Source organism: Camelus ferus, chromosome 10, assembly GCF_009834535.1.
Source record: "Camelus ferus isolate YT-003-E chromosome 10, BCGSAC_Cfer_1.0, whole genome shotgun sequence".
NCBI classification, from domain to species: Eukaryota; Metazoa; Chordata; class Mammalia; order Artiodactyla; family Camelidae; genus Camelus; species Camelus ferus.
Genome location: NC_045705.1, coordinates 56285995 through 56300467, shown reverse-complemented (window position 1 = coordinate 56300467; position 14473 = coordinate 56285995). Strand labels below are relative to the sequence as shown.

The 14473-nt window shown below is 40.6% G+C and overlaps 1 protein-coding gene across 1 annotated transcript; it reads right to left on the bottom strand.

The window, feature by feature from the left end:
* Window positions 1–5766: 5766 nt before the first annotated feature.
* On the bottom strand, window positions 5767–10654 carry LOC102519317 (olfactory receptor 51G2). The gene is made up of 2 exons (XM_014557887.2): window positions 9620–10654; window position 5767 (listed from the first exon to the last, which is right to left on the bottom strand). Coding segments are annotated over exons 1-2 (942 nt in total). The 5' UTR covers window positions 10561–10654.
* Window positions 10655–14473: the final 3819 nt, after the last annotated feature.

The following is a 14473-nucleotide window of genomic DNA, read 5'->3' as shown; positions in this document are numbered from 1 at the left end:
AAGCCTGAGCAGGATGGGTTGAATTGGAGAAAAATGAAGAAGTGAGGTCAACGGGAGTTGCTACAATAATTCCACTATGAAGTGAGGGTTCTGGGAACAGGCAGGGAGAGAACAAAATCACTAAGGTTTTTTTTGTTGTTGTTTCTGTTGTTATAAAAACAAACATAATTTACAGGAAATTCACAAAGTCCACAAAGCAACTCATCTACAGACGTATGCAACAATATTCAAAGACATCCTGAAGACAGTTTGAAAAAGGAGGCTAGCATGCTGCTTAACTGTCATGAAAAGTAGCACTGTCCTCACTTGCAAGACAGTCACACTTAGGTGTAGACATGGAAGCAAATACGTGTTTTAAACCAGGTTGGATCAGCAAACTATGACTATCCTCCCTTAATAAAATATCGCTTTTCTGCCCATCAATTCCTACTGCTGTTGTTTTAGCTCATATTTAAAACTTTCCCTGGATTATCTTATCATCCTGTGCATTGAGATTAGCTGCTTGAAAGATCTTTTTAAAATATAACTGTAACCACATCTGAAAACTTTCAATAGGTGTCTGATAAGTAGAAGACAGTAGCAAGGCTCTATATATGCACAAAGGCTTTCCATCATTCAGTACCTGCTTTTCTCTACTATACCTGTTAATGTGTCTGATGAAGTGCAGCACTTCATTGGTACAACAGAAATGCATCACACTGTCACTTACACCTAAACCTTTGCTTCTGGTGTGTTTTATGTCAGGAATGCCATATTAATTTTCTACTGTTGCATAACAAATCATCATCAACTTAATGGCTTAAAACAACACAAAAGCGTTATCTGACAATTCTATGCATTAGAAGTCTGACACGAATCCTACTATCTCACTGGGCTAAAATCAAGGTGTTGGCATGCCTGCATTCTTTTCAGGAGACACTAGGGTAGAATCTGATTCCTTGCCTTTTCTAACCTCTGAGGCTACTCAGATTTCTTGACTCATGGCTCCCTCCCTCCGTATTCAAAGCCAGCAATGTTACATCTCCCTGTGCCTTCCTCCATAGTCACACCTCCCTCTGACCACAGCCAGGAAAGGTTCTCTGCTTTTACCTGGATAATCCAAGATAATCTCCCTAGTTCAAGGTCTCTGACCTTAATTACAACTGCAAAGTATCTTTTGCCTTATAAAGTAGCATATTCACAAGTTTTGGGGGTTGGGACATTGGAATCCTTGTGGGGGGCATTATTCTGCTGAACAGATAAATTTCTTCAATGCCTCTTTCTTTCATTTAGCTCTTTAACCGAGTCCAGCTTAAGTACACTTCCTCTATGAATACATTCCTGACCCCCTCCTGCTCCAAGTATAGTACTACAGATCTGAATTGTATTTCCTTTCACACTGTACTGATTTCTACAACAAAATTTTGACAATTATTAGCCATTAATTATTTAAAGATAGGTTGCTTTGGTCCAATTATAAATTCTATGATCTATGTATGTCTGTATGTCTTACTTATTTTTGCATCCCTATTGGTTTAACACATACTTGGATGAAAAAGGGCTCAGTATACGTTGATCAGTTTGTGAGTTCATGAGTGACCACCATTGAATAAAAGCATTGTTTATTTCTTAAGCTTAAAGTCTCCAGCATCTCTGTCGACAGAGACCTGAAATTATATTATGTGAATCACCTCAGATAACAGCACAGGATCGCTCCCTCAGGCATCTCCCTTCCCATTGCTACAATGATGCCAAGCTGGAAGTAAAGGCTGTAGAGTCTGCCAGAACACTGCTGTCTGCTTTCCTAAGGGCCAGAGAACTTATTACTTCTCCCTACTCATACCTGTTCTTACACCCATGGGCACTATTTCGCTCTGTTTCCAACATCCAAACAACACAAAGTCCTATACAAGTTTTCTCTCAACCATCTGTCAGGTTTTCCCTGTTCTCTTTATCTCTTCTGCCATTATCCTTGTCCAAATCACCATCCTATCCTGTGAGAAATTTTTACAGCCTTCTAATTTGGCCCCTTGTTTCCATAATACCCTCCAATTTGCTTTCCATTTTGCAGCCAGAGTGATCTTTAGTAAAAGTAACACCGATGATATTATCCACTCACTTAAAACACTCATTCTACCCATTCTCGGGTACTATGATTGGGGTAAAGTGTGAAGTCCATGTACCTGAAGGAATCTTACGATCTCGCTGCTGCATCTTTCTCTGCTTCCTCTCAGGCCAAGCACCTAGAAAACAGCTGGCCCACTCTCACTGGAGGCATGATGAAAGCTCGGGCCAGAACAAACAGACATAGCCAGAAAGCAAAGACTCTTACAAGAGGGAAGGAGCCCTAGAACTCACTGATGCCAAGTCCCTTATTTGCAGATAAAGGAACCAGAGCCCAGACAGATGCAGCAGCTTCCTCAAGGCTGTACAACAAATGATAAATGGTTAAAAAATGGAGCTCTCAAAATTTCTACGCATTCATGTTTTGACTCTTAACTTAATAAGTAGATATTATTATAAGCTCCTCAAAACCTGAAACAAAAATCCAGTGGATAAAAGAAAGAAAAAAATTGGAAGAAACGAGAACGTCCCCTGAGGAACGTCCAAGAAAGTATCAGACCTAAATCTCTTTTCTAGCCTTTCCAGGTGAGGGCCTTGAAGAGTTGGTCCTGGCTGTGGTAGCTGGGAAGACTGAAGCCATGAACAAAGAGGTAAGGGACGTGTTGGGATGTCACCCTCCTTTTCATTTGGGGTAAGATTGGTAGGAGGTAGTAAAATCTTGGCTGGATAAACTCAGTACTCTGGAGAAATAAGGTTATATATCTGAGGGGCAAATGTATTGCCCAGACTTAATTGATAATATATGATTTGTTCTACACTTTACCAGATACATGACATACAGTATCTCATTTAGTTCTTATAATGATTATCCAAAGTAGATATTACTTTCATCCAAAACTTACAGTTTAGAGAAATTGAGTAATTGCTAAAATTGCAGACCTGAGGGCTGGGCTCAGGCCTTCTGGGGGCCACTGCCTTTGTGTTAAGCCTTGTGCTCCATTGTCTTTCAGAATATAAAGGAAAAAGAACAAATGAAAAAAAAATGGCTCTTTGGGAGACATTGACAGGCCAGAAGTGCAAACTGGTGGTTCACAGGACAAAGCTTGCTAGAGGATGCCTTATTTAATGCATATAACTGTGGGACTGTTAAAATTGAATTAGTTCCCAACCTTTTGGAAAAAAATGACATTTTACCTAAGAATCTGGATTTGTATTTTCTTCTTATGAATTAGCATATTTAGTAACATCAGCCCAGATTCTGGAGGTGAGTGGTCATGTCCCCTAAGATAGAGTTTTCCACGAGTCACACCTCACCACTCGCTATTTGTCTTCCACAGTTTTACTTCATGCCTTTACCCTACCGCACAGCCTCTGCAGGGATTTGAGTGTGTCACTCCAGTTCTCGGCTGTCTCTGGGAGAGGTAAAGTGACTGGGTAGCCTTGCCTTACAATAGGTTTGATATAGGATCTCAGGTCACGAGTTCATTTCTGTACCATGGAATTCTCTTCCAAGCTCTAGACCCATTAGCTCCAAATACCTTTTGACACTGCTTTGTAATGAGAATAATAATAATAATAATATCTCACAATTATTGATTATTTATTAAGAACCATATATTATACCAAATGCTTTACACAATATCCGGTACCTTATCAGATTTATTCCTTATTTTAACCTATTAGGAGGCACTATTACTTCTCCCCACTTGACAGATAAGAAGGCAGGAGCTTCCAGGACTCAAAAACTTTCCTGGGACACACAGCTAGTAAGTGATGTGATCTGGATTCAACTCATGTTAGTCTATTCCTGAACCTGAGTTCGTGTGTTTGTGTGTGTGTTTATGTGTATGTTGAAAGAGTACTTTTATTCCATTTATTCTATAAATTTTTTCTTTTTAGCTCTAGAGAGATATGACATATGACATTGTGCAGCTTAAGGAGTACAATGCAGTGATTTTATATATGTATATATTTCAAAGTGATTACCGAATAACGTTAGTTCACTTATCTGTCACCTGAGAGGTACATTTATTTTATGTGTGTTTGAGAAATTTTTAAATCTACTCTCTTAACAATATTTCAATATGCAATGCAGCATAGTTAACTCTAGTCACTATGCAGTCCATTACACCCCCAGAACTCATTCATCTTATAACTGAATTCTTAACCACTGCATACTTTCTGTGTTAGCTCAGGCATCTGGAGATCAGTATCTTCAAAATGCAATTAATTAACTCCTCCCTTGAAGCCTGTTCCTTATAAAGTATTCTTTATTTCCTTAAGTAGAACTCTTATACACTTAATTCTTCAAAGCTTAAACCTGGGAGAAAACTTCGTCTGTTTCTTCCTGTTGTTTAGTCCAATGAATATACAGCCAAGGTATGAAAAAAGTCATGAAAATTTTAAGTCATGAAATTTCTTTCTTCTAAATATCTCCTGATACTGTTCACTTTTCTTGACGATTCTACCATGGTACTTGACATGATGAGTTCTTATCTGGATTGCTGTAACAGCTTCCTACGTGTTCTTCCTTTATCAACTCTTCCCACCCCCTTTCCTAATCCATTCTCTCTATGTCATAGGCTGACTGAACATCTTCAAGTGCAAATGTGACTATAGTACTTCCCTAGGTAAATACTTCATCAGGCTTCTCATTAAAGGGGCTGTTTCTATTCTTTGGTTTGGTCTATACATGCAGTTAGCTTTATGCATACCTCACAGTTAAGTCTCCTATCAACTTTTTTATTCTTTGCACTACTGCTTTCTGAGACATATCTTAATCTATAAATTTGCTATACTCTTCATCTATTCATCCATTTGTTCAGTGGAGTAGAGAGGGAGGAAATTGATAACATTAAATTCTTATTAATTTATTAAAATGACTATAATAAGCTCATTATGTATTAACATAAATGACATATTTTTGAAAAATAGCAGAATGAAACACAACTAAAATAATTTAGTGAGAAGAGTAGCATTAGAATTTCAGGACTTAATCATCCAACATAACTGAAACTTTGTACTCTTCAGAGATTAATAATATACAGTATGGTGTCTAAAGTGAATCATAACTGAATTGTGTACTGAAAATTTGCTCAGAGAGTTGATTTTAAGTATTCTCATCACAAAAAAGTAACTATGTAAAGTGATGGATATGTTAGTTAGCTTGATTGTATAATCATTTCACCTTTTACTGTTTGTTTTTGGAGGGGAGGTAATTAGGTTTACTTATTTATTTATTTCTGGAGGAGGTACTGGGGATTGAACCCAGGACCCTGTGTATGCTAAGCGTGCACTCTACCACTTGAGCTATATCCTCCCCCCTCTCACAATTCATACATATATCAAAACATTACATTGTACACCTTAAATATACACAAATTTTATTTGTCAAGTATACCTCCGTAAAGCTGGAAAAAAAGGGTACCATGTTATATTCCTGCTCACTCTTCTCCAATGACTTTCCATCACATTCTGAATTGAAATTCCAAATCTCTATTAGTGGCTTAAGTAATATCATCACCACCATCTCCCTTTCTCTTTTTCTTGCTGTGTTCTCTTTTTCACTGTGCCAGACTGTGAGTCTTAACCTACCTTAAACATACAAGACACGTTCCTGTTTTGAAGTTTTGCACATGCTCTTCTCTTCATATGGAATCCTTTCCCCAAGATATCCTTGTGTCGCTTCTTCATTTCCTTGAAATAACACCTCAAAGAAGATTTTCTTGACCATCTAAAAATTAGCACATGGAACTATATTTAATATCTTGTAATAACCTATAATGAAAAAGAATATGAAAAATAATATATATATGTATGCCTGAATCACTATGCTGTACACCAGAAACTAAAGCAAGATTGTATATCAACTATACTTCAATTAAAAAAATTTTTTAAATAAAATATTATTCAATGAAAAAAAATACAGGTTTGCTGAGTACAGCTAATACCCCTTTCCTACATTAATTTTTCTTCACTGCACTTTTCATCATTCAACATTCTATCTTCTTTATTTTTCAGGTTTATAACTTGCCTATATCTAAGCTTATCAACAGAATCTGAGGCTCCTGAGGACAGTGTTTTTTTTTCTGTTGTGTTTACTGCTCTATTCCTGAAACCAAGAACATTGACTGATATTAAGCAGGTACTCAATAGTAATTGGTGGAAAGAATTACTCAGTCTACAGTCACTGCAAGTTCTGATCCCTGTGTGTGCCTGGCTGCATCTCAGGATACCCTTCTCTCAATCTACCACTTGGGTGGTTCTCAACAAGAATTATTTATAGTTTCTAAACAAGTAGTGCTCTTTGATCATCTCTTGATTCTTTCCCAAAATACTTGCTTTATGTAGAGAACTATATTTTTTCTCATTTTCACATGGATAATTCTAACCTGACCTTTAGGACTCAATCTGTAGAGCATTCTAAACACTAAACTACTCTAGATACCCCTACTAGACTATAAATTCTTTGAGGGTAACAAATGTGTCTTGTTTACCAATTTATCACAAGTAACCTTTACGAAAGTCAATCATTCAGTGTTGAATGAATAAATGAATGAATGAGGTTGGTTCCACATTCCATGCATAAAGGCTGTTATCCAGGCTTGGCTGCAATGTCATGGCCTTTTACAACAACTGCCTTTCTTTTTAACAACTTTATCAGAGGAGTCTGGGCCTTAGTTTTCTTATAGAAAGGTACAATTCATCCCCTCCCTGTTCCCATCTGTTCTGGGTTAGTTATGCTGCAAAGTTTAACAATTATGATCTTAGATATGAGCGCTTGATCCTGGGTCCCTCAGACCATGTTAAACTACCTCTCATGGCCACTGTTTTAACTTCCTACATGAAGCATCTTTTCTGACAGTGACCTTGAAATATCATCTTTGCCTAGCACGCTTCTCTCCTGTCTTTAATATCAAATAATTACTTGATAATTTTCCACCAGTTAATGTAGCTTCTTGCTAACTTAGCTCTAGCCACACTGGTCCTTGTGCTTTTCCTATAACATTCCACTTTTTTTCCATTTCAGGCCCTTGACACTTGTTCTGCCTGTTTGGAATGCTCTTCCTTTAAATCTTTTCATGTCTCACTCCGTTGCATAATTTAGAATTTTGCTTGAAAATCCCCTCTATGGAGACCTCCCCAGCTCACAGATTCCTCCATCACGTTCCACCTGTTACCCTACTTTGCTTCCTTCAAAGCACTTAGCACTGACTAAAATGGTTAACCATTCACTTTGCTACTATCTGTCTCTCTCACCAAAATGTAAGCCAAAAACACAATCCATCATTCTTTTGCCCTCTGTATTCCTAGAATGCAGACTCTGCCTAGAAAAGAGCCCACTCAACCGCCCTTTGTGGAACGAAGGAATGTTCTTCCAGCCACACAGTTTTGTTCATCTAACTTCCGCTTATTCTTTAAGACTCAGCTAAGGCAGCCCCTCTGGAAAATGACCCATGATTCTCCTCCCCCTCAGGCTGTTGGAGGGCTCTCTCTTTGACTTATTATACATTCTCCATGATTGATGGATTTTACTCTGTGTTATTGGTTTTATTTTAGGCATGAAAGTAAGTACAATTTATTTAGAGCTGAAAAACAGGCTAAGATTTTTTTTTGAAACTTTCATCTATATCATATATTTAAAATGTGTAGAGAGTCTTGTGGGAATGACATTGATAGAGAAAACTGAGCTTATAACAATAAAATAATTTTGCTAAGTCACGTAGAAAATAGAACCTTCCAAACCTGACTCCAAGTGTTGTATATTGACCAGTGTATCATGATAACTCTTTAATTCATTGTAAGATATAAGAGAACATGACTCCCATAGGAGGACTAAAATGTCAGGTACATAGATAGCGTGGATATAGATTCCAGCTGGGAGCTGTATGCATGCTTCAGAATTTGCCTGGGCTTTATGATTTTTCTGAAGTTTTGTGCGTACACAGACACACGATTACATCTCGTGATGTAAACCACCCATGACACTCAAACACATATTCTCTTTTATTCTATTTGCTGTGTAATTGATCTTGGATCTTCCACAGAGTGACAGCCAAGGTCCCATAAACCACCATTTCAGAATCACTCTCTTTCTCATGCCTGACAGGATGAGGCACTGGTGGGGGGGTTGGCGCACGACCCACCAAGAGTTCAACGTCAAGGGTGCTAGATAGCCTTAAATGAGACTAACCTCAAATGAGAACTGGCTTCACATAAAGGTCGTAATGGAGAATTTTGTCTTCTTCCCTCTGCCACTCCCTTTCTTGACCCTGCACTAAACACAGGCAGGAACGTGCTTCCCTCTAGATGTTCAAAGTTCTCCTTGGCAGCATCTTATCTAGACCTGCTTTCCTCACAGATACCTCCAAGCCAAAGTTACAGATTCTATACTGACAAATATTACTCAAAAGATAATTTTTCATCTGGAGCAATGTGGAGGTACAATTGTAAAACACACATAGTCAGTTATAAGGGTTTCTCTCTCTTTAGTCCATTGGCTCATGACTGTTCTGATGTGGTTGGTGCCTCAACCTCTTACCACTCACTGCCATCCACCCCCGTAATTCTCTACCCTTCCTTGACTTGCAGGGAACAACTGTGACAGCAAAGACAGTTTCAGATATTTCCCTGATTACAGTGTCCTCTCTCTCACACCTCTTTCTCAGTTTTGCACACACTGTTCTTATAGACTGTAATTTTCCGATTTGGCTGCCTAACTGCTAGGTGTCCCTTACGGCTGGCTGCTAGACCAAGTCGTGGAACCCCTTCATGCCACTCTCTTTCCCCAGCTCAAGGAAGATATCTTTCTTTTAGCTCCTCTATCAATTTCTTTTTAATTAATCAATTTATTTCTTTGCTTAACACAAGTAACATTTGGTTGTATAGCAAACCACCCCAAAATGCAGTGTCTCTGAAAAACAAACATCTATCTAGCTTAGAAATCTGTGATCTGGACTGGGTTCAGAGTAGGATTAATTGTCTGTTTCATTGGGTGGCAGCTGGAGAGGCAGGAAGGTTGGGAGATGGAACAGTTCAAAGATTTGTTGACTCACTAGTAGTTGATAATGACCCAGCTAAGGCTGAGACCTCAGCTGGGTCTACTGGTTAAAACCCCTACATGTGGGCTGTCTATGTGGTCTGGGCTTCTGCTCAGTCTGGTGACTGGCTTTGAAAAGCAAGCAAGCATTGAGTGAGATAGATAGAGGAACAGATGCCTATAGACGTAGAGATGGAAAGGGGATAGAGAAAGAAAGAGAGAACGGGTACCATATTGCCTTTTATGACCTAGCCTTGAAATCTTATGGGGTCACTACCACAACATTCAATTGTTACAAGGTCAGAACCAGTTACAAAGGGAGAAGTGATGGAAGAATGACAAGTTTCTAGAAGAGAATGTGGGATTGGAAACATTTCTGGCCATTTTGGGAAAACAGAATCTACCACACCATACTGCAGTGAATTTCCTACCCCCCAACCCTGCCCCAGAGGGAGAGTTGTGTAACAGTTGTGATTTCTTGTTTGTTGAGTAAGTAAATAAGGGCATATTTAAGGAAATAGTGCCTCCAATACTAGCTAGTAACAAAAGGCTTGGGTCACACGATCTCGGATCTGTTTGGTCTTCACACTGTAGACGATGGGGTTCGTCAGTGGAGGGAAGAGAAGGTACACAAAGCCCATGATCACCTGGACCAGATGAGGCGCCTGCTTCCCAAAGTGGTGGATGACAGACAGGCCAATCATGGGAGTGTAGAAGAGCAGCACAGCGCAGATGTGGGAGACACAGGTGTTACGAGCCTTGAGTCTCTCGGCCCTGGATGCGATGGACAGCACGGTGTGCAGGACCAGGGCATAGGAGAGGAGAATGAGGAGTGAGTCTACACCCACTGTGGAAACAATGACAAACAAGCCATAGACGCTGTTGGCTCTGATGTCTGCACAGGCCAACTTCATCACTTCCTGGTGGAGACAATAAGGATGTGAGAGGACTGGGGAGCCACAATACGGGAATCTTTTGAGCATAAAAGGTAATGGGAAAATGAGCACTACACTGCGGCCCAGGGAGGCCAGGCCCATCCTGCCAATGACGGTGTTGGTGAGAATGGACGCATAGTGCAAGGGGCGACAAATGGCCACAAAGCGGTCGAAGGCCATGGACAGTAGCACGGAGGACTCCAGGAAGGATAAGCAATGAATGAAAAGGAGCTGGGTAAAACAGGCATCATGACCAATATTACGCGCCCCAACCCAAAAGATGCCTAGCACTGTAGGGAGGGTGCAAAGGGACAGACCCAGGTCGGTCAGAGCCAGCATGGACAGGAAGAGGTACATAGGCTCATGGAGCAAGGGCTCTGTTTTAATGATACACAGAATGGTGCAGTTGCCCAGGATGGAAACGAGGTATATGAAGCACAGTGGGATGGAGACCCAGAGGTGCACGTGCTCCAGCCCAGGCACGCCGCTCAGCAGGAAGGTGGAGGACGTGCTGCTGCTGTTCTCCAGGGACCTCAGCGTCATTGTGTGTGCGGGGAAGGGGGCAGGTGGTGTCCCTCCAGATCCCTGAAATGACTTGAGAAAAAGCTAGTGATTGTACCTGGGAAGAAATTATTAAAAAAAAAAAAAAAAAGAGAGAGAGAGATCAGGATCAAGCAGACCTATAGCTGTGTGTCTCCTCCAGAGGTCATTTCCATCTGGTCCTTGATTCCCTCTCAATATTTTTTTAGAGAAATTTTTTTTTTTTGAAATTTTTTCTCCTTGCTTCTTCAGGCTGAGAGGTGCAGAGCATCCTCACTATAGTGCTTATACTTCACTATAGCAGATATGTAAGTTGGCTGTATTTAAATTTGCCTACCTCTTATGAGGTTTCAAACTTTCACTGATGTTTCTTTTCAACCTTTCTCTCAGCTTCTTTTCCTTTGTCTTATTTTAGGTCCTTTACTCTTTCTTTACCTTTTTTCTTTCTTTCATCTTCCCTTCCTCTGCTCCCTCCTTCCTTCTTTTTTCCTCCTATTGCACTGCACGCTGCAGGCCTGAGAGCCCTGTGCTTGCCCAGCCTCAAGACCAAAGAAAGAGCCTGGAGTCAGCAACAGAGTCATCAATAGTTTACCACATGGACAGCAGAGGCAGCAGCAGTCTCTGCTCCAGGGGAAATAAGAGACTATCCATTATGGGGGGAATTGAGTTCAGATTGGCACATCAGATTGTTGGATTCTCGAGGAAACCAGCAGACTGGCAGGGCCCTTGTAGCCCCTAGGGCTAAGTGACTTCAATGGGCAGAGGTCAGAGGTCTTCCCTTTGTTAAACTATCAAAGGGGAGCCATTCTGATCTAAAGATTAGAACAATCACTAACTGGGGCCAGGGACAAATATGAAGGTATTTACTGATTAGGCTCTGAGATTAAGGTGAGAGGTCAGTCTTGTGAGTGGGAAGTAGGTGAAGCAGGGACTGGTGGGGCAGAGGATGTAGAGAGAAAGCAAACAACCATTTTGGGTGGCCTGACCATATACTTCTCCTCCTTCCTTTCTCCCCTCCTACTTTCCTTCCTTCCTACCTTCTGTCTATTTTTGTTTAACTTCATCGGCCACATGTCATCGCCAATGTAAGATACAGACAAATCCTTCACTTGCCTTCTCTGATCTTCCTGCTATACAAGCCTAGCTTGATGCAGATAGCTCATAAATGCTACTCAGCTCACAGAATTCCAGAGAGAACTGCAGAGTGCATGAACAGCTGCCTGTAAAATTATTCTCGACTGTTGGAGTAAGAGATCAAAGCTCTGATCCTCATATCAGTCAGTAACAGCCATTCCCTAAAGCAGCAGGCTCCCTGCTGTGAACCTCTGTGAGAGGAGATACTGAAGCAATCTGACCACACCCCCAGTCACAGGGCAGAGCCTGAGAGAGTCCACAGAACAAAAGACATGGATGCTGGTGGGGCTCATTCTTCTGTAAATGAAGAGAGAAAGGCTCAGAAGAAGACAGTCACTAGGCAGAAGTCATTTGCCAATTTAAGCCTCTTGATTTCCAGAGCAGTGATCGGTCCACTCCCATTAATAATCCCACTGCAGTGTGAGCTCAAAGTGGGTGGGGGCTTTGCTTTGTTTAATTCTGAAAAGATAGTGTTTAGAATGTGTCCTATACATGGCAAGTGCCCAGCAAATATTTTTTTAATGCATGACTAAGAGTTAAATTTTACTTACTTAGCTGCGACTAACTTTGTGCATACTTTTATCTCTTTTAAAAAAATCCTATGAATAAAGTTCTATTAATAATATCATGTTATAGATGAGGAAACAGAGGCTTAGAAGAAACAGACATTTCTAAGATCAAAGACATAGTAAAATGGCCAAAATGGGGTTTGAATCAAGATCTGACTTTCTTCTAGATTCCAGGCTCTAAACAACTGTTACATTTTCTACCCACACAGATGAAAAGTTACTGTCAACTATCAGCAACTAGCATACAATGAAGGGCTTGATAGGTCTTCAAAAAAAGTGCTGACTCTTTAGCTGAGTGAATAAATAAAATTACTGGGGAAATGCACACAAATACATACTCAGACATTTTCTTCCCCAATCCAACGAAATTGACAGCCGGTGTTATTAACTTACTGTTCACTTGAAGGTCAGATTGACTGTCATGCGGTGTTCCCCAGTTTCTGCTTTGGCTGTGATCAGTGGTCAGCACATTATTCATCAGAGTGAATTCAGAAGTGATAAACTTATGTGTAAGTGACAGCCAAGCTACTTGGTAGTTAACAATATAACTCATAAAATCTAAGGCAGAAAGTATTTTTGACATGAAAATGAGGTAGGGTGGTAAAGAAGAAAGAACTATAATACTTGATGAACATCTACAATTTGCCAGGCACTGGACCGAAAATGTTGCAAAAGAAATAGCATTTAGACCTTAGAAAAGCCTTGCAAGTTAACATCATTACCTCAATTTGCAAATAAGGTGAGAAAAACTTAGAGGATTTGATAACGTGCCTAAAATTGTACAGCCAATCAGTGGCAGAGCTGGAATCCAAACTTAAATCTCTGGAGCTCCAAAGCACAGTCTGAGAATTTGTAAACATTTAGGTTAACAAATCCAGGCAGTTTTTAAAGTCGAGACAGTCTGAAATGGGTGGTGATTAAATGACAAATGATAAAGAGAATTATCAAAAGTATCAGTCCCTACCTTCTTGTAGCTACTAGCTCAAGGGAGCCTCTCTGGAATGAGAGCTTATGCTTCACATTTTAAGGGAGTAGAGCAGAACAGGAATCAGAAAGAGAGGACTTATAAGGATGAGTTGAAGGAGGGAACTTGGATATAAGCAAAAATCCAGAAGAGTGAAGCCAGGAGATATCTGCTTGGTTTCACCTTTAGTGTGTTGGCTGAAGAGATCTTAGTAAGATAATTATTCCAAGGGCTTCTTATTTAAAGGTCCTTAGAGTATTCCTCCTCAGTTCTGGTGAGAATCTCACTGTTCCTGACCAGTACCAAAAGTAGCTGTCCAGGGTAGAGAAGGGTGGGAAATTTAACAAATGCCTTTCTGTCCCCAGTTGCTCTTCTTGGAGACCACTTCCTAGAGTGACTTGTACAAGTGCAATGCTTGCTTCTAATTCCATCAGTCATATGCTGTGGTCCTTCAGGGAAATGTCCTTTGATATTACAGTCGAGCTTTTCTCTAGAGGATCACATTTCTTCCTGCCCCTCTATCTCTGTGCTTCTTGGAAATAACTCCCGATTCTATAACCTTGTGTTTGACGCTAAAGGGCAGATACTGAACCTAGAGTAACTGAGCTCATCTCCTTCCTGCACCTCAGGTTCACTTGCCAAATTGGCCTGTCTCCCTGGGTCTCAGCAATATTCCCACTGTCACCATGCATGGGGCAACACTCTGAGCACAAAACTAAAGAAGTGAGCAGATGTGAGGGAGCTATTCTTTCCTCTCTGGGCTAGTGCTAAAACCAGGCCTTGAAATCCCACGAAGTAAGCAAGATCTGACTCCAGCAGTCCCACCTTGAGCAGAGAACCCTCTACAGCCTTTCCTGTGCCTCAAAATCCCTTTATTTCTCTCCCTCTCCAAAGACAAGGCTGAGCCTTCGGGGATCTCTTCTTGGTTCCACAATTCAGCACTGAACACCTTCTCACTATGTTGACTCCTAATGTACCAAGACTAAACCCAGAGGTTCCGAGCCTTAACAACAAAGGAGAAGGAAGGTTAAAACTAGAGCTCTGAGGGGAATGGAGAAACTAGAGGGTGGATTTTTAACTTCCTGATTTTTATAAAACTGCCTGAGGTCCCCATGGAGACCCAATCAACGATCTTTAATCAACTTCCTGCTAGGACTGGCTTCCTGTCCCTCATTATCTCAGACCCTGGGGAGAAGGAAAAGAAAGAAGAGAGTGGTCTTGTGAGCTGTCTAGCTGGGAAACCCAGAGG